Here is a 25,412-nt window from a genome sequence, read left to right on the forward strand (position 1 = left end):
AAATTATTTTTATTAGGGTAATACTGATTGTTTTTGAAGTAATTTCCGGATTGAAGGTCAGCTGGAGTAAAAGTAGTCTTTTTTCCATAAAAAATGAGGATCAGATTCAAGTTTTGGCTAGAATTTGGGGTTGTAGAACCGACAACTTTCTTACTAAGTATCTCGGTTTGCCTTTGGGAAACAGACACAAAGATTTGGGAATTTGGGACACTAATAGAGAAAACTGAAAAGAGGTTAGCAAACTAGAAGGCTCAATATCTATCACTAAGTGGTAGGGTCATTTTGATCAACAGTGTGCTTGATTCTTTGCCCGCCTATATCATGTTCCTTTTTCCCATTTCAGCTAAAGTGCTTAAAAGGTTAGACAAATTAAGGAGACTTCCTGTGAAATGGCAAGCAACAAAGAAAGAAGATGGCAAAGGATCTTACTTAGTAGATTGGGAAAAGGTCCAGATGGATAAATGCAATGGTGGTCTTAGCATCAGGAATCTAAACAGAACAACTCCCTCTTGATGAAGTGGTTGTGGAGATTTAATGTGGACCATGAGAAATAATAGTGAGCAAATATGGTCAAATAGATTATTGGTGTACTAACATGGTAACCAGCACATATGGGAATGGGAACAATCGGAAACCTTTGACCTAAGTTATCGGAGAATTTAAAATTCAGGGTAGGAAGCGGTGCCAAAATACTCTTTTGGGAAGATATATGGATAGGTTAGGAGACTGAGGCAAAGCTTTCTGTATTTATTCAACATATGCTCTAATCCTATTGTCACATTAGCTGAAAGTTGGTCTCCTCAAGGGTGGGATATTACTTTTAGAAGGCATTTGAATGATTGGGAAGTGAGTAGTTTTGTGGATCTAATAAAGGTATTTGAAGGTTTTAATGGCACATCTATAAAACCTGATATGATTAGATGAAAACATAATAGTGATGGGCAATTCTCAGTAAGAAGAAGCTACAAAAAAGAAGCAGAGGTGGGGACACAAATCAGATTTGGGCCGTGGAAAGTATGGGGGAGTGTGGCACCAACAAAAGTAAAATGCTTTACTTGGTTGGTTTCTAGGAGAGCTTGTCTCATGAGGTTCTCCAAAATGTGAAACTTTCACATAGCTTCCAGGTGCATTCTGTGGTGTGAGACAAGAGAGACAAACAACCATATTTTCCTCTATTGTAAATTCACTGCACAACTTTGGTCTCTTTTCCTTGAGTTAACAAAAGTGAAGTGGGTAATGAAGTGGGTAATGCCTGAACACACAATAGATTTGTTAAGCTGCTGGATCTGAAGAGGGGTAGCAAGTGTTGGAGATTAATCCCTTCCTATATTTGGTGGACAATATGGATGGAAAGAAATGGAAGATTCTATGAAGACTGAACCAATAGCATTTAGAAGGTCAAGGACAGCTACATTGTTACCTTTTATTTTTGGTGTAAAGAATCTTGTGTAAATGAAGTCGTACAATTATTAGACTTCTTAGGTTCTTTGTAAGTAGCTAGGTTCTAACATTATTTTGGAGGTCTCCGACATAGACATGCTCATGAATGCAAATTTACCATGTTCAGAAAAATAAAAAAAAGAAGGCAGTAAAGGAGTGCCAAAGTTGAGAACTAGTAGAATACTGCTGTCAATAAAGTGACACAAATGATTGTGACATTAGTATCATTGTCAAACTATGACTAGAATACATTGACAAACCAACTATGCTTCGACCCCAAAATAATAATGTTTAATTTTTATATTACCATCACCTTAATGCAACTATCCTCTATTGAAGTTGAGATTGCGTATGCAAATTTTACATATCCAGAGTTTGAATGTAAAGTGCACAAAGATATTTAATATCAAGTAGTAGTGTTGACAAAATTTATTTGTTGAAGGAACTTATTCCACAGCTCATGGAGAACTTACAACAACCTTGATAAAAAAAGAACTTACAGGATTTAGTATTGTAAAGAATGGATCTCGAACCTAACAAAACCTCAAAAGTTAGCTCATGAGGGGAGGATTGTTCAAGTCTATATAACGTGATCAATTAGAAAATCCCTTTTCCGATGTGGGATACTTAACACTTCCCCGCATGCTATGGCCTCGTTAACAGAAGCATGGACAATATAATATGGGGCCCAACATTAGTGAACAAAGATTTGGGATGTACCTGGCTCTGATACCATGTACAGAATGGATTTTGAGCCTAACTCAACCTCAAAAGCTAGCTAAAGAGGGGAGGATTGTCCAAGCCCATATAAGGAGACCAATTACATATCCCTTTTGCGATGTGGGATACTTAACAAGTATGATCCTTGATTTTGAGGGGGGGGTGTCAATGATATCATTCAAGTTCTCCAGTTTCTATTGTTTTATAATCCTATTTATCTCCAGCAGGTAATTGCAATTGTGTTGTTTCCCACAGGACATTGAAATTGGAAAACCTGTCCGCCCTCAGCTGGCTCTTAGGGTCAGCAATGCATCTGCTGCGTGGAAAAAGGTTTTATGAGATTTGCTATTTTATCCCCCCCCACCGAGTCTTTTTAACCACCGTAGTTGTTTCTATTGATTTAACTTTTATTTCATGTTAAATTGATTCAAACATGAGCAGCTTCATGGGAAAGAAGTAGTTGTTGAGTGCAAATTTGACGGCGATCGCATCCAGATTCACAAAAATAATTCTGAGCTAAACTTCTTCTCAAGGTACCATTTTCATAATTTTCTATCTAATTCCTCGCATTTCCATAGTGTCATTTAATCCTTCCTTTTTTTGGTCAGGTATTTTCTCAATTTTAGTAAATGCATTTTTCCTCGGGTCCTACTGAATTTTTATTCAATGCTAGTACTACAACAACAACATACCCAGTGCATTCCCACCTAGTGGGGTCTGGGGAGGGTAGAGTGTACGTAGACCATACCACTACCTCAATGCTTGTACTTGCCAAATATGTGTGATATGCGAATACTGTGGTTTTTCTCATAAAGAATTGTTATAGTCTTACAGTATTTCTAAGTGCTATTTTTACTCAATTTGTGTGCAGAAACTTTCTTGATCATCAAGAGTATGCTCATGGAATGTCAGATGTTATTACACAGAATATTCTTGCTGACAAGTAAGCAAACATATACTTCTGTAGCCATTGTGAAAAAAAAAAAGAAAGAGACATATTAATCCCTAAGCTTCCATTTTCATTGTTCCTCTAATTTGTCGACATCACCTATGATTTGTTAATTGTTATTCCATGTCTAGATTTGCTACCAAATCCACCAGATGCCTGTCGATTACTTTTTTGATATAATTAATAAATTTCATTAAAGAAGGGTAAAAAACGTGTCTGTATATCAGAAGTATACCTAAAAATAGAAAACCTTGCAAAAAACATGGCTTTGATGGATGAGACCTAATCATCAATACACATGTGACATGTGATCACTGTACCCAAGACTCTAGTAGGGTACTTTGTTTGTCCGTCTGAATTTGGTTTCAAGTTTTATGTGTTGATGTTGTGGGTCTGGGTTTTATGATCATGGTATGTCTCTCATTTCCCTGTCCCTTTTTTTCTTAGAGATTGTTAAGGGGGAAGTGTTCAGTGGGCGATGGGATGTAAGGTTGCAGGAATGGGAAATTTTGAGGAATTGACCCAGATTGAGAATGTAGCATAAGTTCGGTTTAAAGAAGAGGATAAGAGTCAGCCTACTCCTCGGAGGAACTCCCAACAGGCATGTGCAGTGTGATCCTCTATCCTGTGATAGCAACCTTCCTTTAAGCATTTTGATGCTGATACATCCCTAGAACTGGCGTACATGAAGCGAAGTTTTTGGTTTATCTTTAATTGATGGCATCAAGTATCTTTGACAACTTTATATTTTCTGGAAAACAAAATATACTTCGTTATTTTTTGAACTGTGCAGAGCTTGGACATCTAATTCTATTGTATCTTGCCTTGTATTGAGGAGTACTTACCTATTCCATGGCGACTGCATTTCTCCTTACTTCTCTTTTTTGATCAGGTGCATACTCGATGGTGAAATGTTGGTTTGGGATGCATCAATAAACCGCTTTGCAGAGTTTGGTTCCAATCAAGAAATAGGTGCTTAAGATCCTTGATTGACATTTTTTGTAAAATCTTTCTTGCCTGCCAGTTTTTGATGCGTTTGCAATGTATGCTGATGATCTGTTAATCTATTGTAAACCATCTTTGTTTCTAAATTGCCCGACTTCTCATTGTGAATTCTTACCTTTATCATAGCAAAGGCGGCAAGAGAGGGTCTTGACAGTGATAGGCAGGTTTGTCTTTCGAATATTACTATTTTATTATGTCATTCCTAAGATTGGCATAATGAGTTATATTTTGGTTGTGCTGCAGTTGTGTTGTATCCTTTTTCTTTCTACATTATGTTCAAGTTTGGCAGCTCATCAGGAAATGAGTGTGTTAATGTCAGCGATGCTTGTCCTTGAATCTCCATAAATTTGGTTGGCTTCTGTCTCCCTTAACATTGAATGTCAATAGATGTTGCATTCGATATTCTTTATTTTGGCGATACCAGTGTTATTCATCGGAGCTTGAAGGAGCGTCAAGAGATTCTCCGGAAAGTTGTGAAGCCCATAACAGGCCGTTTAGAAATTTTGGTCCCTGACGGTGGTCTTAATGCTCATCGTCTTTCTGGTAAGGATGCTTCTGTAGCATTATAAACTGTATTGTTACTACTTTGATTCCATAGGTTGTAAGTTATATAGTTTTTTTGACATGCTTCACATTCTATTTCAACAATAATGGCTTTTCAACCCCTTGAACTTTGCGGTAATATCAAAATGTATGTTTAAATGTGACGGCGTGGATCAAACTATTTTCATTTGTCCACATCCCAACTGAGGACCACATGTAGCAACCACTATTCTCAACTCTCATGCTGTGTGCTCTGTTATACTGTTCACACTCAAGATTATTGGCCTAGAAATGTGATTGTACACTCTACCCAATCAATAAGGGGTCGTTTGGTTGCTGGTTAGAATTATGCAGGTATTGGTTATGCAATTATAAGTTATGCAAGTATTTAGAATGATAAGGAGAGAAAGAGAGAAAACATGAAGAGGGAAAGTTATTTAGATAGAGCATCAGGTTTTAATGAAATAGTGTGATCCATGTCCTCTCAGGTAGTAATATTAAGGTTACCAAACAACATCTCATATCTGGATAGAAACTGCTGGATAGCCTCAGCAACCTCAACTTTATCAAATTCACTGTCCCCCTTAAGCATTAACAAATGAGTCAGTAATGTTTGCCCTTTCTTCAAAATCTTGCCCATTATACTGCTAGTAATCATATCAGGTTGGCGCTCTGGTATTGCATGAAGAACCATCTTGTTTCCCTTCTTACGAATGGTGACACAATGCTTCTCATGATCAAATTTGGTAGGGTTAAACTTCTTCATCCAGTCATTTCCAAGCACAATATCAGACCCTCCTAGTTTAATTACTCTCAGATCCTCCTTGAAGCTCCTGCCCTCCATTTTCCATGTATGCCCTAAACAACTAGAACTACAGTAGATATATTCCCATCTGCAACAGTGACCCTGATAGGATGAGAGAAGACAGGATGATGACCAGTTCCTTTGCTGTTTGTGCATCTGCAAAACTGTGAGGGGGCACCAGAGTCCACCAACACAGTCAATGATCTATTCTTCTTGGTGCCCCTGATCAGAATGGCATTTCTCCCCAGTTGTTTCCTGATGAGGCATTCAAGCATACTGCCTTCTCTATTTCCAGGTCTAGTTCTCCTTCAATCTCCTCAGCCTCTCCTTTCATGTGCTGCAACTGCTTCATCTTACATTAATGGCCAGGGCCAAATTTCTCTCCACACTTGAAGCAGAGATGATTGTTCTTCCTATACTCATGGACCTCAGGGCTCAACCTGAGCACATTAGGCCTTGTGTTAGATGCAGTTGCCTCCTTGGTTGAATGAATTACTACTGGATCTGTACACATGTTTAACCTTCCTTCTTCTGAGCAGCTTCTATAGCATTCTCCTGCATTTGAGCTTGCTAAATAGCCAAGCTGAGAGTAGTTGGCTTGAACATCTTAGCTGCAAATTTGATCTCTTCCTTCAGAGCTTCAACAAAACTTTATAGGAAATGAGAGTCATTCAAGGCAGTTCCGGATGATCATTTGAGCCTTGAGATCCTCAAATCTCCCCAAAAACTCACCTACACTCCCTTCTTGAGATGGTTTATTGAACTCCTCCACCACGTCCTCCATAGATACATCTCCAAAATGATTGCACAACTCAGATTTGAACTTTAACCAAGGTAACCCTCTACTTACTGTCAGAGAATGCGACCAAACCTCAGCATCTCTCACACTTTATAATCCATACCTTAGGATCAAAGTTGGTCAGCTCCCACCTTGGAGTAGGAATATTGTTTTCTGTTTGTCGAGCTGGTCTGATCTCATTTCCAGGAATTGGAAGCAGTCCATCATCCATCCCTGGTACACCTTCAGGACCTCGATAGTTCCTTCCTTTCAGGGCTGTTAGTCCCTCGATAGTTCCTTCCTTCCAGGGCTGTTAGTCTCTCCAAAATTTGCTGTAGTATTCCTTGTATGCCAGACTGTGTAGCTCGCCCCTCCTGTTAACCAGTTGTTAACTTTGTTAGCACTTCATGTCGAAGAAGCTTCTCATCCATGAGCTTCAATCGAGTACCTTCCGCCTTTGCTTAGATCACAGGTCGCAGAACTGGGGCTCTAATACCAATTGTCAGGATCTGACTTTGTAAATTGTGTATTAAACAAAATTAAATGGAACAATGGATTTTGAGACAATTTTCTCTTTATTGAGTTGAACAACTGAAAGATAAAATGCAAGTAAAGAACTAAAGGAAAACTGAAGATAACTATTAAGCTGCCACGGTTGAACTTCAGATCTGAAATGAGAAAAGAAGCCGAAGAATTTAGAATGAGGAGAGAAAGATTGAAAACGTGAAGAGGGAAAGTTAGTTAGGGTACCAGATTTCTGTTAGTCGTTTCTCTCTCCTCCTGAGCTTTTATGAACAGCTAAGATGTTCTGGGCATTTTGACTTCATTCACTTCCTTTTAATTTTGGCCCTTTGTTTGGTATTTACCCGTATCTAAATGGGCCTAAAGGTCATGACGTTGTACGGGACTTACCAGTTTTCTGACATATATCTTCACCAAGTCCCTAAGTCCCTCATTGATCCTCGTATTAATTACATCCATAACAAGCTTGATATATATGCCTTGTATGCACAGCTTGAGGGGGAGTGTTAGTGTTAGAATATGAGTAGGAATAGGGATAGCATATAGAATCCTACGTGGAAAAAGATTGCAATGTAGTGTCTATTGGAAAAGGATGATAGTATAGTCTATAAATAGGGTCTCAATGTAATAATGTAGAAACAACAATTCAATAATATTCGTCTCTTATATTTTTCACAGAAAGAATGGATTGCGGCAACTAAAAGGATCGGGGGGTAAAAAGATACTTGCAAATATAACACTTTAAGATTGTACTACACTGGAGCTGAGGGTCTATTAAAAGCTGCCTCTCTACCTTCTCAAGGTAGGGGTAAGGTCTTCATACACTCTTACCTCTCTAGACCCCACCTTTGGGATGACACTGGCTTTGTTGTTGTTGTACTGTACTACAAGGGGACCAATGTGTCATCAAAATGGTTCCAAAGTAGCTTGATTTTCATAAAAATAAAGGTAGGAAGTGGCAAGGGCCTAAACTGGGCAAAATTGACCTCTGGATGATATAATTTAAGGTTGCAAGGGGAAAGCAATGAAAAGGTTCTGTTTTCTTTGTAGAGTCAGCTAAGTCATCTGTCATCTACATTCACACCACAAACATGCAGTAGTCCCAGAATGGATTTTAGTGAAATTTCGAAATTACCATGTCAGTAGGAATGACAATGGGAAGCTCCTCGAACCTATGTTGGTCTCTTCAAAAATACCTATGCGCGTCGGATCCTCCAAAAATAGTGTATTTTTGGAGTATCCGGCATAGGTGCGACAACAGTTTTGAAGAGTCTGAACAACATGGTCTCACACTGTCTCTTTTATAGTAGTAGTTACATCTAAACCAATTACAATTGGAAGTTGCATGCATATTCCTTGCTTCAGTTGAGTTCTTTATTGCTTGTTTGTTGACTGTTTAACAGGGGAGCAATGTTGGTCGATCATTGCTCGAAGTGTTGACGATGTTGATAAATTCTTTACAGATACTGTTGAGAACAGGTGTGCTTCGTGTTTATCTGTTCTAACTCTCTCGAGTCCCACAACTAGATTCTTATATTACATTTAGTGGTATAAAGAAGAGATTTGAAGTAGATATTTTGAGCTTGTTACCATTTTGTTTGTTGTTTAGCTTTCCGTTTATATACACATATTAGTTTCATAAGGCCCGTGCCCAAATTTAAGTGATTTGATATTTTATATAGTAAATGATTTAAAACATATAAAGCTGCAACTCTTCATAAATTGAAAAACATTAACATTTTTATGTGTTTGTGAGCTTATTATTTTCTTAGCTATAGATAGAAATATACTTCTTTTGATATTTATTAAGTCTTAATTTCATTCATAGTTTCATGAGGCAAGAATTTATGCTAATTAAATATGGTGATTTAAGCATAGTTCTATACTAAATTAATAAAAAAACAAAATTCATCAAAATGTACCTTGAAAATCAATCAGTTCTTCATATATACTATATGCTGAAGAATGTTGGTTTTCAATTAATATGTTGTTAAGATTGTTAATTCTCATTTTTAACTCTTATCAATAATTCAACTTTCCGTATTTGAAATGTCATTGATATATCAAAAGTGTTGGATAAAAATGTCCACAATTTTTTATCCATTTCATAAAGAATGATTTGGAAAAAAAAAATTAATTACAGGAGAACCATATTTGGTTAACCAAAAATAAAATATAACCTCATTCAATCACTGAAGTTCAGAACAATCTTAACCCCTTCTTTTTTTCTTCTCGCCAAGGTATTTGTACAAACCTCTTTATAGAAAAAATAAAATTATTTAATACATATACTTCGAATAAAAAGAGTTATGAATTATTCATGCGAAAAGGAACTTAGGAGTATCTGCTAAAGTTGTTGCCATGTGACCAGGAGGTCACAGGTTCAAGCCTTGAAAACAACCTCGGGTATAAATGCAAGGTAAGATTGCGTACAATAGATCCTTGTGGTCGGGTCCTTTCCAGGACTTTGCTCATAGCGGGAACTTTTGTATACCGAGCTGCTCTTTATTTTAATGAATTTTTCATGCAACAAAAGAAAGTTTTCCACAATCATAATATGTTTTTGTAAAGAACAATTATTGTATGAAAGATTTTAACTAATTATAAATATATTTTATCAACAACTTTTCATCAAACCCGTGAAAGTGTAGATCTTAATAGTATATAAAAAGTACATGAAGGAAGGTGCATAGACATATAGTGATAAATGAGAGAATTTTTTTCCAACGTGTAAAGTAGGAACTTGTACATAACATTAATTATATTAAGGCTGTTTTAATTATTTGAAGATGGACTAAATAATCAAATTTGATGCGAAAATGCTAAAAAAATAGTCAAAATTAAAGTTTTTTAGGTCTCATCATCAAGTAACTATTGCCAGAAGTTTTACAAATAATGAAAGATCCATTAATAAAGTCATGAAACACAAGCAATTTAATAGATAAAGTAATTATGAGATATTTTAATTTTATATTTCAGTTGGCTTATTAAACAATACTAGTGTCATTTGCCCCGTGCTCAACATTAAAATTTAAATTTGTAGATATTTTTAAATATTTTTGCTCTTAGTTTTTTGATTTTGTAATATTTGTTTGACACTTTCTAATATTAAAGTACAAAAAGATGTCAGGAAGTCAAAGGAGAATATTTTTTTTGTTTATATATTACTTTTTTAAAGGAAAAAAATAAAAAAAATTCCTGCGTGAATTTTTTTAACTATCTATTTTATTGAATTCTGTTGAGATTACAGTTTCTGGTGATCTAACTTGACTTCATCATGATAATTTGAAACTTAATTCTACCTTAGTGAAATATTGTTAATTACTTATGTTTTTCAGAACGTACGACATAAACATAAAGTTTATATTTTTATTTGCACTTATAATTTTAACTGGCGAATAACAACCTAAAATAACAAACAAATAAATGATACATAGTTTCAATAAATAATAAATAATATTATACTAACATGTTAATTCGATAACAAAGTCTATATATATAAAAATTAAATGAATGGATAATTTTTTACATGTCTAATAAATTCTCAAGAAAATTAATAATTTGAAACAATATTTTTCATTAAAAAATTATGTTTATATATTAAGCACACCCAAAAAGAGAATATGTATTATTAGTAAGAAGTAATTAATGCTCTGATTTAAGTGAAACTATAAAGGTAAAGTTGCCCAAATTTTACTAAAATGTAAAATAAAAGTAATGCTCTCTATCCATTTCATTTTATTTTATATTTTTTGATTTGGTACTCCAATTAAAAAGCTATTTATTAGGAGTTTGTATATTTATCTAGATAATTATGTTTTGAAGGTATATAATTAGCAACTATTATTATTTTATATATAATTAATTCAATATCTAAGCCAATATATATAAAAGTTAAATGAATGGATAATTTTTTACGTGTCTATAATAAATTCTTAAGAAAATTAATAATTTGAAATAATATTTTTCATTAAAAATTATCTCTATACCGAACACACCCAAATGTAAAATAAAAGTAATGCACTCTATCCATTTTATTTTATTTTATATTTTTTTGTTTGGTACTCCCATTAAAAAGCTATTTATTAGGAGTTTGTATATTTATCTCGATAATTACATTTTGAAAGTATATAATTAGCAACTATTATTATGTTATATATAATATGCGAAGAAAATAATAAGCCTCTCTTGAATTGCTAAAATGATAAGTAAAAGAGAACTTTATTTGTAGTACAAAGGTAAGGCAAAATGTAAAATAGAGAGAAAAGGGTACTCTCTCGATTCTTTTTTTACTTGTTTTTTTGACTTTACAAGTCCTCTTTGGCCATGAAAACATAATTTACCAGAGTTGGAAATAGAGGTGGAATTGAAGTTGGAATTAGAGTTGTGTTTGGCTATAAATATATTTTGAAATTTTGTGAGAGAAGTAGGAGTGGAAAAAGTGAAAACAGGTTTTTCTTGTTTTTACTTTTCCAAATACAATTTCAAATTGTATTTGGAATTTTCATGACCAAACACTATTGTTTTCACTTTTTTCACTTAAGTGAAATAATTTTTCGGAAAAAAGTGAAAAAATACTCATGGCCAAACAGCTACTTAATATATTAGGAGTAAAACATACAAAATCATCCTTATTAATTATATATTTAAAATTAAAATTTGTTTGTTAATACTTTATGTAATTACTTAATAATAAAAATAATAGTAATATAGAAAAAAATTATAAATCTTTCGTGATTTATTAAAATAAATGTGAAAAACAATTAATTTTTAATATAAGAAATAATAAAAAATTAATATTAATATCAATATAGAAACCAATTATAAATATTTCTTGATTTATAAAAATAAATAATTCAGAATAATAATTAATTTTTAATATAATAAATAATTAAAAAAAAACAAGTAATCTATTCTCTCCGTCCAATAATATTTGTCCACTATTAACTTGGTACACACCTTAAGAAATAATAAGTAATAGGTGTAAATTTACTATATCACCTTTTGGGCATAGTAAATTCAACAACAACAACAACAATAACAAACCCAGTATATTTCCACATAGTGAGGTCTAGGGAGGGTAGAGTGTAGAGTCCAGACCACTACCTCTACAGAGGTAGAGAGGCTGTTTCCGATAGATCCTCGACTCAAGATAAAAGGCACTATACACAAGCATCAAGAGCATAGAACACGATAAAATAATATAGGTACGACATCCACAAAAATATGTACATTGCCAAACAAAGGACACAAAGTCCACCTAAATACTGACTACGACTCAACCATACCCTTAGCCCTCTATCCTAATGCTTTTCCTATTTAGGGTTATGTCCTCAGTCAGCTATAACTGCTCCATGTCACGTTTAATCACTTCTCTCCAGTATTTCTTCGGCCTACCCTTACCCCGTTTAAAACCTTCCTATCTTGGGCATAGTAAATTCAATTCTTTGAAAAATATATTAGGTAATGACTATAGTTAATAACTAAGGTTAAATGGACGCAATGAGTAAATTATCTATTGTTTTTTCAAATTGGACAACTCTTATTGGACATTTATTTTTAGTGTAGTGGACAAGTAAAAATGAATGAAAGAAGTAATAAGGAGCAAGAAGAGATATATAAAAAAAATACTATAATTAAAAATATTATATGTATGAAAAAAACAATAGACATGTGTGGCTATCTAATTGCAAGAAAAAGTTTGTGAGGACTACCAAAAAAAGAGATTCTCTCTTTTATATAGTTATAATTATAATGTAATGTACAAGAAACAAAACATTATTATATAAGTTTCTAAAAGGATTTGGCAATTAATTAATCAACTCATAACGCAAGGAAAATCTCAATGAATAGAGTAGTTTTTTATAGGCAAAATTTCAGAAATAACTAAGATTTAGGCAATAAATGAGGAGACATAGCTAAAGTTCGCCTATTAAAGAGTTTAGCTTCTACTTGGTAGCTAACTATACAAATTAGAGATTGTATACGCAAATAGAAATTTGCCCTAGAGATTTGTATATGAGTCTTGAAATCTGCTTGTACAATACAAACCTTTTGATATTTGTATATGAGCCCTGATATTCGTTTTATATACAAATACAAGCCTTTAGAGATTTGTATATGGGTCTCGAAATTTGTTTTGTATACAAATACAAACGTATATGAGCCTCAAAATTAGAGAGCCCCTCTCCTCCCGAAATTAGTGATTTGTATGTGATCCCTGGAATATACATGTTAGAATATGAGTAGGAATAAGAATAGTATATGGAATCCTACTTGGAAAGGGATTATAATTCCAGTGTCCTAGTTGGAAAAAGAGTCTAATGCAATGTCTGTGAATAGGAACTCAATGTAATAATTTAGATATAACACATTTCAATAATATTTTCTCCTTTATTTCTCACATGGTATCAGAGCCAAGTTTTGTGAGAAACTTACTAGGGAGAAAACTCAATCAGACAGTCATCGTGCGTCAATTTTTGGCGACTGTCATAGCTGGTTTGCTCCCTCGTCTGTTTTGCAAATGTTGTGCAAAAACCAACACTTCCACGAGGTGCGAAGCATTCAGGCGAGCAAACCCAGTGAGCCACTCTTAGTTTCGATGAACCATGCGTCTTCACACACCATCGATAGTCTTAGATCTGTGTCACCACGCACGCGCCGAAACATGTGGCTGTTTTAGTCCAGTTTCCAACTAGTTTTTTTTTTCAGTAAGGTTGCTTTTTTATTCCAAGGTTGTCCATATAGCTATTTCTTGATTCCGACCAATTTCCGACAATCAAATCCAAATTTTCAGTGACTGACAATTTTTTCTTGGTTTAGCCTTATGATTAAATCTGAACCCTTAATGAGGAGATCAAAATATCAATCATCACAGTCCACGAAAAACCGACGAGGGGGAGGTCGAATTTGGAAGATCTCGTTCTAGGTGTAGTTATTGTAAGAGGCTTGGACATATTCGTGACGTATGCTATTCTTGACCTAAGTGTAGTTATTATAATAAGCTTGGACATACTCGTGGAATTTATTATTCTTTGCATGGTCGACCATCTAAAAATGGTAAGGTGAAATTGAAGAAAATGGAATACCTTGTATATAAAAATATCTATGTTATTGCTTTTCCTTTTATCTCCTTTCAGGATTTGCTTTTTGAACAATATTTTCTCCTCAAGTTTCCACATAATATCTCATAGTTCTCCTCAAGTTTCCGCATAATATCTCATAATTTATGTTTTATAATTCTATTTTTAAATATTTAAATTATTTTTTGCCGAATCCCCGCATCCGTATCCATCCCTAGATCCATATCCCGGAATCTTTAAATTGAGACCATGAAAGATCCGACTTCTAGATCCGTACCCGTATCGGACACCTGCACCTGAGTATGAGCAGCTTATGTTGACAGTCAAATAGTAACCACCACTAGGAACTCATTTATTTATCATGCTGTCTATTCCAGTATTTAACTTCTATTTTTGTATTGTCTACATCACACCCCTTAGGGTGCTTCCCGACCCTGTGTGAATATGGAATGCTTTCTGCACGCGGATGCAAATTTATCAAAGTTAACACTCTTTCTTCCATAGTGAGTTGAGTTTCTCACGAGGTGGACTTTTGGACATTTTGAAATGCACATTAGGAGGTGAGGATAGTGTAATATATTTATATTACTTGTATAATTGATACAAGATCGACAAGGAACACGCAAACAACACCAAAATCAGTCCACAAGTTGAAAGAACCGTGGACCCTTTTGATGACCACTTTCGGATTCAACAAAAACAAAATGTATTGTGGTGTTTAACACCTAAAAACAGCCCACAACAAACAATGTTAACAACATTAAGATGAAGAACAAGAACAACACACGGGTTACAAGAGAAACAATACACCACACGGCTACAAGATTACAACAAAGGAAATGATAGAGAGTGTGACATACACTACTACAAAGACCAAGAACCTAAGTGTATTCAAGCACAAAGACCCTTGATAAAAATAGTAGAAACACCTACACTATGCGGTGGACACAAGAGAGGACCTCAATCCGTCTAGCACCCAACGATCCAAACAAACAAACAACAAAAGTGATTCCACACCTAAGTTGTTTCCTAGTTTCAGCCAAGTCTCTATGGTAGAGAGAACTTGTGTTTTTTTCAAGTGTGTTACACAATCTTCAATATCAAAAAACTAAGTAAAGTAACCCTAAAATGCTTCTTATATAGTGTATTACAAATAGAAGACAAAAAGTCCAAAATGCCCCTTAGAGATTAGGTGCTCCTCTAGTGTGAATTAGTGGCTGTTTTGATATGTTTTAAGCCCTTAATTCCACTTCTCTTGCACACACACATGGACGAATTCAATACACATCCTTATAAGTTCATCTACGTGATCGCACTTGTATGATTCTCTCCGTCTTGAGAGGAATTTGTTCACAAATTCAAGCACTCATCACCCGCAAGCTCTCCTCTTTGGATCATCTTTTCAATGTTCCTCCCAAGGTTAGGATGTTTAACCAAGGGTTCCATGAGGTCATCAAGCTTGCTACTTGGACTTAAATGTTCTTTAACCTGCACATAAGAAGAAAGGATGCTAGGCAAAGTGCTAGCATCTTGGTTAGTAGGAAACAAAGGGTCTTTGTGGGCAAACCCCACAATCCTAACTCTCGGCTTCTTTTCTTCACCCTCTTTAATATGGGCTTCTTCTTCCACAATCTCACTAAGCATAATTCTCCTTGCCATATACATAGGCACAACACTCTCCATCCACCGGCAAAATATCTTCTCCACCTTCATCAATTTCCACCTCGTCCTTAAGCTCTCCATCTTGAGCTTTTTTATTACCCTCATTCGATTCAAGTCCTACCTCCTCACCAAGGTGATACAATTTTCCCTCCCTAAGGATTACATTCCTCTGGTTTGGGCACTCACTAGCCTTGTGCCCCCACCCTTGACATTTAAAACATTGAAATCCGTTAGGACGAGAAGTAGAACTTGGTTTACCTTCTTTTCTTGGAGGATACTTTTAGGAAGCATTGGTTTTGGTTTGTACAACCTTGTTCTTGGTTTGGTTGGCATTGGATGAATGCTCTTGATGTTGGTGCCACTTCGAGGAAGGTCCTTGGTGATTCTTGGGTTTGGAGGCCGAGAACCCCCTTTCAATTTCCAAGGCCACTTGGAAAATGCCATCGATCGTGTCAAACTTGTGGAGGGTCATCCGAGAAGCTATGTCCCTATTCAACCCAACTTTGAATTGTATAATATCATGGCTCGTTCTCTTTTATGGTCAAGCTTCAACATCAATTGTTGAAACTCGTCATAGTATGCCATGACACTTTTGTTTCCTTGCCTCAAGTTATACAACTTGGCAAGAAGTTCTTGTTTGTAGCCCTCAGGTAAGTACCTTAGACGCATAAGGTACCTCAATCTAAACCATGGAGGTGGCCGCTCGGCAATCAACACATCACCAAACCTCTTCACATACTTCCACCAAATGTTTGCATACCCCTCAAAGTGAGCGATTGCATAACAACTCTTCTTCTCTTCGGTTAGATCATTCACTTGGAATATCCTATCACAAGATGACTCCCAAGCAAGATATGCCTCGGGATCACTCTCACCCTTGAAGATCAGAAGACTAACTTTGATGGAATTGAGGCTAAGCTCTCGGGTTTGGTTACCAACCCTCACTTCTCGGCCTAAATCACCTTGCCTACCCCTCTCCTCTTCTTCCCTCAAGTAAGCATCACCATAACCCCCATAACCCCCATGTTGTTCCTCTCTACCAGAACCCTCAAAACGGTTTGGTGGATTTGGATTAAGTGGATTCAAATTTGGAGGATAGTAAGGCCTTTGGTTCAATGGAGTTTGGATTGGCAAGTGAGGTCTTTGGATAAGTGGAGGGTTCGGGTTTGGTGGAATTTGGGTTCCAAATCCGTCATGTTGGACTTGGTGAAGTAGAGGGAGGGTTGCTCTATCATACTCACGGTTTAAGAAACATTTGGTGGTTGGCTCGGTGACTTGTTCATTTGGTGCAAGGCTTTGGGAGTAATAGTTGGGGAAATATTTTGAGGGGTGGAAGGTTGACTCTTTGACTTTCCACACGTTCTAATCTCCCACTCATTGATGCCACATCCGTATCTAATTTCTCAAGACCCACATTCAACCTAGCCACATCTCGGGACATAGTTTCAAGGCGAGCCAAAATGAGATTAATGGCATTATTGTTCATTGTTTGAGCATTTGAAGCCTCGGGTTCCATTGTGGTTGTATCGAAAATAACCCTTCAAGTTTCTTCAAACTCAAGCTCAACAATGGTGAATGACTCAAATTACCTCCGATTTAGCTCAAATTCGAACCCTATACTCCTATAGTGTTATAGAACACAAATCTAACACTAAAAACACAAGAAAAACACAAAATCAAAAACTCAAAATTTGACCTAGGATTAAAAATGGGTTTGGTATTTTTTTTGGTATTTTTTATTTTGACACTTCTTTTTTGTTGGGATTTTCAATTTCTAGACTCTAATAGTGTTAGGAAACAAGGATCTAACACTAGAAACACACAAAAATCAAGTTTTTTTTTTTGAAAAATCCTAATAACGTGAACAGTAATTTTTTCCTTTTTTTCTTCTTTTTCACCTTTTTTTTTTATTTTCAAGATTAGAATCCCAAGATTGATTTTGTTGGAACAAAATCAAACCTTGCTTTGATACCAAATGATACAAGATCGACACGGAACACACAAACAACACCAAAATCAGTCCACAAGTTGAAAGAACCGTGGACCCTTTTGATGATCACTCTCGGATTCAACAAAAACACAATGTATTGTGGTGTTTAACACCTAAAAACAGTCCACAACAAACAATGTTAACAACATCAAGATGAAGAACAAGAACAACACACGGGTTACAAGAGAAACAATACACCACACGGCTACAAGATTACAACAAAGGAAATGATAGAGAGTGTGACATACACTACTACAAAGACCCAGAACCTAAGTGTATTCAAGCACAAAGACCCTTGATAAAGATAGTAGAAACACCTACACTATGCGGTGGACACAAGAGAGGACCTCAATCCGTCTAGCACCCAACGATCCAAGCAAACAAACAACAAAAGTGATTCCACACCTAAGTTGTTTCCTAGTTTCAGCCAAGTCTCTATGGTAGAGAGAACTCGTGTTTTTTTTCAAGTGTGTTACACAATCTTCAATATCAAAAAACTAAGTAAAGTAACCCTAAAATGTTTCTTATATAGTGTTCTACAAATAGAAGGCAAAAAATCCAAAATGCCCCTTAGAGATTAGGTGCTCCTCTAGTGTGAATTAGTGGCTGTTTTGATATGTTTTAAGCCCTTAATTCCACTTCTCTTGCACACACACATGGACGAATTCAATACACATCCTCATAAGTTCATCTACGTGATCGCACTTGTATCAATAACCAAGCCCAGGCCCTCCTCTAGCAGCAAATCAGGGGCACTCAACCAATTCATGGAACCACTTTTATTGATATCTATATAGATAGATAGCGATTATTTGTATCAATGGCGATGGAGCGCCGCAGACCGGGGAAGCTTAAGCGGAAAGGAAAGAGGAGGGTGACGGAAGTAGCTAAATTGAGATTATCTATACTTATGCTTTATCATTGTTCAAACCTGGTATAATTTTGTGGTTATCTGTCTGGTTTATTCCATCAAAGGGTTCTGCAATTTAATCAGCTCCAATTATCATGGTTCTGTTTTCGATGTTTCTTGTGGTGCTGTGTCTCTATTGTGATTTGCAAGGGAACAACCTCGACCTATAAGTGCTTTTGATTTAGGCATCAACTTTCCTCCTTTCTCCCCCCTCTTTTGTGATCGAATATTTTGGGCTTAAGCTTATCTGGTCATTGGTCAAGAGTTTCCTATTATTAAAGTTTCAACTACAGATATGCATGTCATGAATGGGGATATTGTTTAATGACTGAAGACTAGGTTTCCTGGATGATTACTTAGTGTATGTATTTTCTTGTTTGATTTGGTGAGCTGTTATTCCCGTTAATTATGTTAGTTCTTATTGGTATAACTGGGGATTCTTCAGAGATGAAGGAATTGTTTTGAAAGATTTAACTTCAAAATGGGAACCAAGTGATCGGAGTGGAAAATGGCTAAAGTTGAAGCCTGATTATGTTCGAGCTGGCTCTGATTTGGATGTTCTTATTATCGGTTTGTACTGCTTGCCTAAGGTTTCTGTTTCTGTCTTTTATGTCAACTATTCTCTTGGGCTAACTTTACATTGTCAACAGGAGGCTACTATGGTTCTGGCCGACATGGAGGAGAAGTAGGAGATTCCACATGCTACTTAGGAGCTGTTTCTTTCCGTGGATTTTTCTTTTCAAACTACGTTTGGCTATACATTGGACTTACTTTTTTTTTTTTTTAAAGATCAGTTTATGATTGAAATCGAAAACCACTTTTTCAAGTGAAATCTTTTCCACTCACTTTCAACTTTTTATCAAGTTAAATTTATGTCCTATCACAATTTCAATTCCAAATACACTCTGTCAACTTTACTTCAAATACTATTTTTATTTTTTTCAAATATCACAACTTTTATATCGAAATGCCTACTTAATTTGTTCACCCACTTATTTGTTTTTAGTTTTTATGAGTTGAACTTTAAATTTTCCAATGGATATTAGGTAGCTCAATTTCTGGTGGGTCTTGCTGAGCCAATGGCTCCAAATACGTATCCCAGGAGGTATATGTATGTTTTTGTAAATGAAAGCATCAGCCATTTTACAATTCATCTCTTTTCCCGCTTAACCTGATAATTTTGATACTTCAGTTCACACATTGTAAAATTCACTCTTATTTGATTATTTTATTTGATAAAGTCTTACACGTTTGCCATGTCAACCTTGAATCAGTGATCCTGTCTATATAAATATAGATCGCTTTATTATTTGCCATGTAGGTTTTGCCCTCTCATTTCTCTTTTATTCAGGTCAATCTTGCGTGTAGTGAGGGTGAATGGTAGACAGTCCTTTGTATTGAGATTGAATATATTGTGGATTGTTGTGTTCCATAATCTCGACTTCACCACTGTTTTACTCTTCATGCTAAGCATTGTATCTTCCCGCTGCAATAGCTCTTTCAGTTATCCTTAGTTTTCAGGAAAGGGGCTTTCATATATGTAGAGTATTGCAGTTCTATGAGGTGTCTTTGAACGGCACGGAAACTGTCATATGTATCTCTGAATTTCGTTCTATGATGTAAAATTCCATAGTGTTGTGAGCCTTTTCAGTTTTCTGTAAAGTTTTCAATGCCTTTAGCACATAGTAGAAAGAACATAAATCATGTGGATTTAGGATGACGGATGTGCATTTCCAATACTTTAGTGCCTGAATTCTGATTTTAGCATATTTTTGCAGGTTCATTTCTTTTTGCAGAGTGGGCACTGGAGTTTCTGATGAGGAACGTAATACCATAGTAACTCGATTAAAGCCCTATTTCAGGTAATATTTCTGGCGATGTACCTTGAGTTGGGAGATTGTTTTCTGTTGTACCTTTTACTCTTGCACTTTTATGAATGCTTTTCTTGCTTTTTGCACCTCATCTTGTGAAAAATGTAAGTGTTTTACTTTTGATGACTGTCTGAGTTGCAACAGATACAGATTTAGGCATAGGTGTTTTTCTAGTCGATGGACTTCGGATTGTCCTCCACATTAACCTTTTGTGAGAAGTGAAGGAGAAAAGTATTATTGAATTGCATCGACTATATTATTACGCTGAACCCTATTTATAGATACTGCATAGAATCCTTTCTCGGGTTGGAGATTATATGCAATCCTATTCCGATTCTAACTCTCTCCTCTAGCTAGTCCATATGTCATATGTACTGTTCTTTTGACAGATGTAACTAATACGGAGACTAGTGAGTGGCTTAGTGAAAATATCTGCAAGCTGACATGACTTCGCAAATTTCATAAAAATATCTCTTTAGAGTATCGTTCTTTGACCAAGTGACAATCAATTTCAATGTACTTAGTCTTCTCGTGAAATACTAGATTTGATGAAATATAAAGGTCCGCTTGATTATCACACACTAGTTCCATCTGGTTGATTTCTCTAATGTTTGATTCTTTGAGCAACTGCTCGATCCAAAGTAGCTCACAAGTTGCTATGACCATTGCTCTATATTCTGCTTCTTTACTAGATCGAGTTTGTACGTTCTATTTCTTACCCTTTGCGGACTCCAAATCACTGGCTACTAAAACAAAATATCCAGATGTAGAACTTCTATTAGAAGGATCACCTGCCCAATTGACATCTGTATATCCAATAATCCAATAATCTGATCATAAGATCGAGGGCTCGATTCGATGTCTAATCCTTTGCCTCTTTAATAGCGTAATGATATGATCAACAAAAATTGTTTCTTTTTTTCCTCAGCAACGGAATCTCATTCTTAATCTTAATCAAAAATACAATAAACCACCAAAGAAATTCACATATTAGGAGCAGAATGCGGATAAAACACAAACTAATCAGCTTCACTACGAGTCATGCCAAATTTTTGAATTGCTGTGTTGAACATCCCAAATCAGGCTCGAGGAAATTGTTTCAAACCATAGAGTGACTGGCATAATTGACAATACCAGTCTACTTGACTTCCTTAAGCAATAAAACTAGGTAGTTACTCCATGTAAACTTCCTCCTCAAGGCCACCATGGAGAAAAACGTTCTTATTGTCCAACTAATAAATAGGCAAATGACGGACAACAACCATGGATAAAAAAGATAGACAAATGTTATTTCAGCCACGAGAGAGAAAATATCACTACAATCAAGCCCAAATATGTGAGTATACCCCTTAGCATCAAGGTGAGCCTTAAGCCAATTTAGCCATCTAGACCAATTTTGGCCACATAAACGCAATGACAATTGACAATAGATTAATGTGAAAACAAATTTAATGAGCTCCTTTGATAAGAATAAAGTAAGCAGGCATCACTATAAGTAGTCTCAGTTGCAGAGTCTAAATACCCTTTGTCTTGGACTGCGTTGTGGACTCCGATGCTACTTGGACTGTGCGTTGTGGACTCCGATGCTTCTTATCATTTTTCTGGTGATAAATTACTTTCGCCAAATGTTGTTTATTCAGAGTCTCTTCCCCCGTTGCTTGAGTCAATGGAATGCAAACAAAAGCAAAAGGAATTGGCCAAGCTAATCTTCATGTCCCTGGTTATCTTTTTAATCTTGGACCGGTCAGTCGCCGGTCAGTCGTTTGACTCATGGCTAAATTGTGCTATAATATTTCTTGATAATTCTTTTATTAGGGACAAATGATTGGCATAAGACAGTGTGGAATCACACGGCCTTAGCCATGTTATCTCACTAGAGTTCTGATACCATGTTGTAGAAATGGTTCTTCGGATTAAAGCTATAGCTCTTGAGGTAAGGATTGCCCAAGATCATATGAGGAGATCAAGCGCCTATTATCCCACATCTTAGGACACCAGGACTGGACATCTGAGGCATGGACAATATAAGACTGAGGGTCCCAATATCGGGAACAATGGATCGGGATAGGCCTAACTCTCGTATCATGTGAGAAATAAACGAGAAAAGTATAGTTAATTATGTTGACTATTATTACACTGTGTCCTATTTATAGACTTCACATTATAATCTTTTTCCGTGTCAGAGACTATACAATCCTGTTCCTATTCTAACAATCTCTACAAGAATATTTTTCATGGAAAATGATTGAGGATGTGAAAGATATAAAAGAAAATTTTCAATAGCTATATAACATATTCTGTGCAAAGCTGGCAAGGATCTTTGATGTCATATTAGTATAGACAGAATATCATAATTTGTTGCATATTTGGCTAATACTGGCGCATTTACTTTGGCAGGAATTATGATTACCCGAAGCAGGCACCACCAACTTTTTATCAAGTAACAAATAATGCAAAAGAGAGACCAGACGTGTGGATTGAAAGTCCAGAGAAGTAGGGGACTTTGACTAATCTTGCAATATAAATTTTTTATTTTTTATTATTCATTTATTTAATTATCTAACTTCTGTTTATCGTTGCAGATCCATCATTGTTTCAATTACAAGTGATATTAGAACAATAAGATCTGAGGTACAGCTGGGCTTAGAAGTCTTCCTTCTCTGTTTGTTATCACTTAGCAATATGTGCTTATTTTTTATATTGAAGCAATGAGAGTTGGAAGTCATCTTGGGGAATTTATTTTCTGTAATTTATTTTTTATTCAATCTTTTACTCAATAGGTGCGTGAATTGATCAATTTATGAGATGCTTGAAATTAGCTTCATGTTATCTATTCCATATACCAATTTCACCAATGAGGTGATGAAAGTTTGAGGATTCATCAGAACTCATTTTCTGTTCTTTCCAGGTGTTTGCTGCTCCATACAGCTTGAGATTTCCGCGTATTGATCGAGTCAGATATGACAAGCCTTGGCATGAGTGTCTTGATGTGCAATGTTAGTGGTCTTGTTACAATGATGTTTGTTGTCTATATTTGCAACTTGGACTGGTATCATAGTGTTCTTGATTCTATCATCACTTTATACTTATAGCAGAACTTTTTGTTATTCCTGTCTCAGCATTTGTTGACCTGGTACATTCAACCAATGGTACCACACAGAGGGAGGCCGATCGTGGGGTTATGCATGATCATGAGCCAAAGACCATTAGGTCGTCAAAAAGACGAGAGAAGAAGAATGTTTCTGCAGTTCCTTCTCATTTCATTCAGACTGACGTGTCTCAAATCAAGGGTGAAACATCAATGTTCTCTGACATGGTGTTTTGTATCCTCAATTATCATGTCAAAGAAAAAATGTTGTCTGCTTTCCAAGCTGTTTTGTAGTATGAACTTTGTTAGAATATGAGTAGGAATAGGAATAACATGTAGAATCCTTTCTACTCAAGACCTAATTTTACATGGTATCAGAGCAGGATTCATCTCACTCAATGTTGGGTCCCCGAATTAAAAATTGCCCAAGCACCAGATATCCAATCTTGGGCGTGAGGTGGGGTGTTAAAGAATGAGAAAAAGTCGTACATTGGTGGTTAATTAGACGAGTAGTCTCTTTATAAGGTTTGGGCAATTCTTCTCCTTTGAGCTAGCTTTGGGGGTATGAGTTACACCCAAGACCTAATTTTACAAAATGTAAGATTTACTTTATAATTTTACCAATGAAAAAAGATATACCTTGTAATTTTGGTCCTTTTTGTTTATTCTTTTATTTGGGCTTTGTTCTGTTCAATTGGGTTCATGCTATACATAATATTTTATCAGAACCAAGACAATTTTGTGTCAGTTGTTTCTTACGTTTATTCTACCTTGAGAATACTTGGGAGAATTAGATTTTTGGGCGCTACTTTTAGCTCATTGTGCTTATTATGTATCTATTTGTCGTGCTACATGATATCATATATTTGAATTGTTTTATGAAATAATTGTCACATAAGTGGGCTTAAGAGATATCCTTGACGACACCAGATTTTGCTAATGTGCCTCCGTCACATACACTCGAATCCTTGCACAAAATGGTGGTCGAGCATGGGGGTTCTTTCTCCATGAATTTGAATAAGTCAGTTACTCATTGTATAGCATCTGAAAGTAGAGGTTTTTCTCTCTTCCCCTCTCTCTCCCTTCCAGGTGCACGAAGTTGGAAAAGTTCATCTGAATACCCATGAGCAGTTGGGGTGCACTATAATATTAACTTGGAGGTAACACTAGGAATTATTTTGATAACAGGTATCAAGTTTCAAGCTGCAAAACTTCATGGAGATGTTATTCAATGCTCTTGGATCTTTGACTGCTGTCTGCAAAAGAAGCTCCTTCCTTTACAGCCAAAGTGAGTTACCTCTCAGTCTTTCTCATCTTGTTCCTCTCTTCCTGTAGTTGGGGTTCCATGTGTTCTGTGGTTCTTTTGACTTTGCTTTCTTGGTTTCTTGCTGAAGGTATTTTCTTTTCCTTTCTGATTCAACAAAGAAAAAAATGGAAGCAGAAGTGGATGAATATTCTGATTCTTTCTACTCTGACCTCAGCATTGAAGAAATTGAACAGGTATAATTATCTGCTAAATGAGCTTATGTGCATTCTTAACTTCAGCAGTAGGAGCTTTACTGTAAAACCTTGGGCAAGCAGCTGACAGCCAATCTCCTTTGATTCTCTCTGTTCTCTGTCTTTCCTTATTGCAGCTTTTGAGCAATATAGAACACTCCGAAGACTCTAAAACTGTTGAGTACTACAAGAATAAGTACTGTGCCAAGGATAGATGGGCTAGATTTCATGGTTGCTGCATTTACTTTTTCATTCCAAAGCAGTATCTGTGAGAATTCATATCTTCTCCGTCCAATTAGATCCTCTACTTGGGAATTAATATTTGGATGTGGTTGTTATTTCGTAGAGGTTTAATGGCTCTCGCATGTCTTTCAGGAAATATTCAGATTGCAAGGCTTTAGTGGAAATTGCTATGAGAAGGATGAAAGTTGAAATTTCTGTGGGTGGTGGGAAAGTTGGTGACAGTATTTTTCATGCTACCCATGTCGTCGTCATGTCTCTACCGGAGTTTAACGTAAATTTCAATGAAATGTTGAGTAGGTAAGTTACA

The 25,412-nt window shown here is 35.8% G+C and overlaps 1 protein-coding gene across 6 annotated transcripts in view; it reads left to right on the forward strand.

Moving 5' to 3' along the window:
- LOC107856564 (DNA ligase 4) overlaps positions 1-25,412 on the forward strand; it is a 60,761-nt gene that overhangs the window by 23,635 nt on the left and 11,714 nt on the right. For all 6 annotated transcript variants that reach the window (XR_007049224.1, XR_007049225.1, XM_047402383.1 and 3 more), the window contains 21 exons: positions 2,416-2,490; positions 2,602-2,693; positions 3,032-3,103; positions 4,002-4,081; positions 4,241-4,278; positions 4,358-4,364; positions 4,502-4,657; positions 8,166-8,241; positions 18,852-18,976; positions 19,057-19,091; positions 19,453-19,511; positions 20,185-20,268; positions 22,675-22,770; positions 22,860-22,908; positions 23,186-23,273; positions 23,397-23,600; positions 24,296-24,421; positions 24,554-24,653; positions 24,760-24,865; positions 25,000-25,130; positions 25,238-25,402. Coding sequence is in view for 4 of the 6 variants with exons in the window: in XM_047402383.1 (XP_047258339.1) it covers positions 2,416-2,490; positions 2,602-2,693; positions 3,032-3,103; positions 4,002-4,081; positions 4,241-4,278; positions 4,358-4,364; positions 4,502-4,657; positions 8,166-8,241; positions 18,852-18,976; positions 19,057-19,091; positions 19,453-19,511; positions 20,185-20,268; positions 22,675-22,770; positions 22,860-22,908; positions 23,186-23,273; positions 23,397-23,600; positions 24,296-24,421; positions 24,554-24,653; positions 24,760-24,865; positions 25,000-25,130; positions 25,238-25,402 (1,964 nt within the window). In the remaining 2 variants the exon portion in view is untranslated. The remainder of the gene's footprint in view (positions 1-2,415; positions 2,491-2,601; positions 2,694-3,031; positions 3,104-4,001; positions 4,082-4,240; positions 4,279-4,357; positions 4,365-4,501; positions 4,658-8,165; positions 8,242-18,851; positions 18,977-19,056; positions 19,092-19,452; positions 19,512-20,184; positions 20,269-22,674; positions 22,771-22,859; positions 22,909-23,185; positions 23,274-23,396; positions 23,601-24,295; positions 24,422-24,553; positions 24,654-24,759; positions 24,866-24,999; positions 25,131-25,237; positions 25,403-25,412) is intronic.

Source organism: Capsicum annuum, unplaced genomic scaffold (genome assembly GCF_002878395.1).
Source record: "Capsicum annuum cultivar UCD-10X-F1 unplaced genomic scaffold, UCD10Xv1.1 ctg2033, whole genome shotgun sequence".
Classification (NCBI taxonomy): domain Eukaryota; kingdom Viridiplantae; phylum Streptophyta; class Magnoliopsida; order Solanales; family Solanaceae; genus Capsicum; species Capsicum annuum.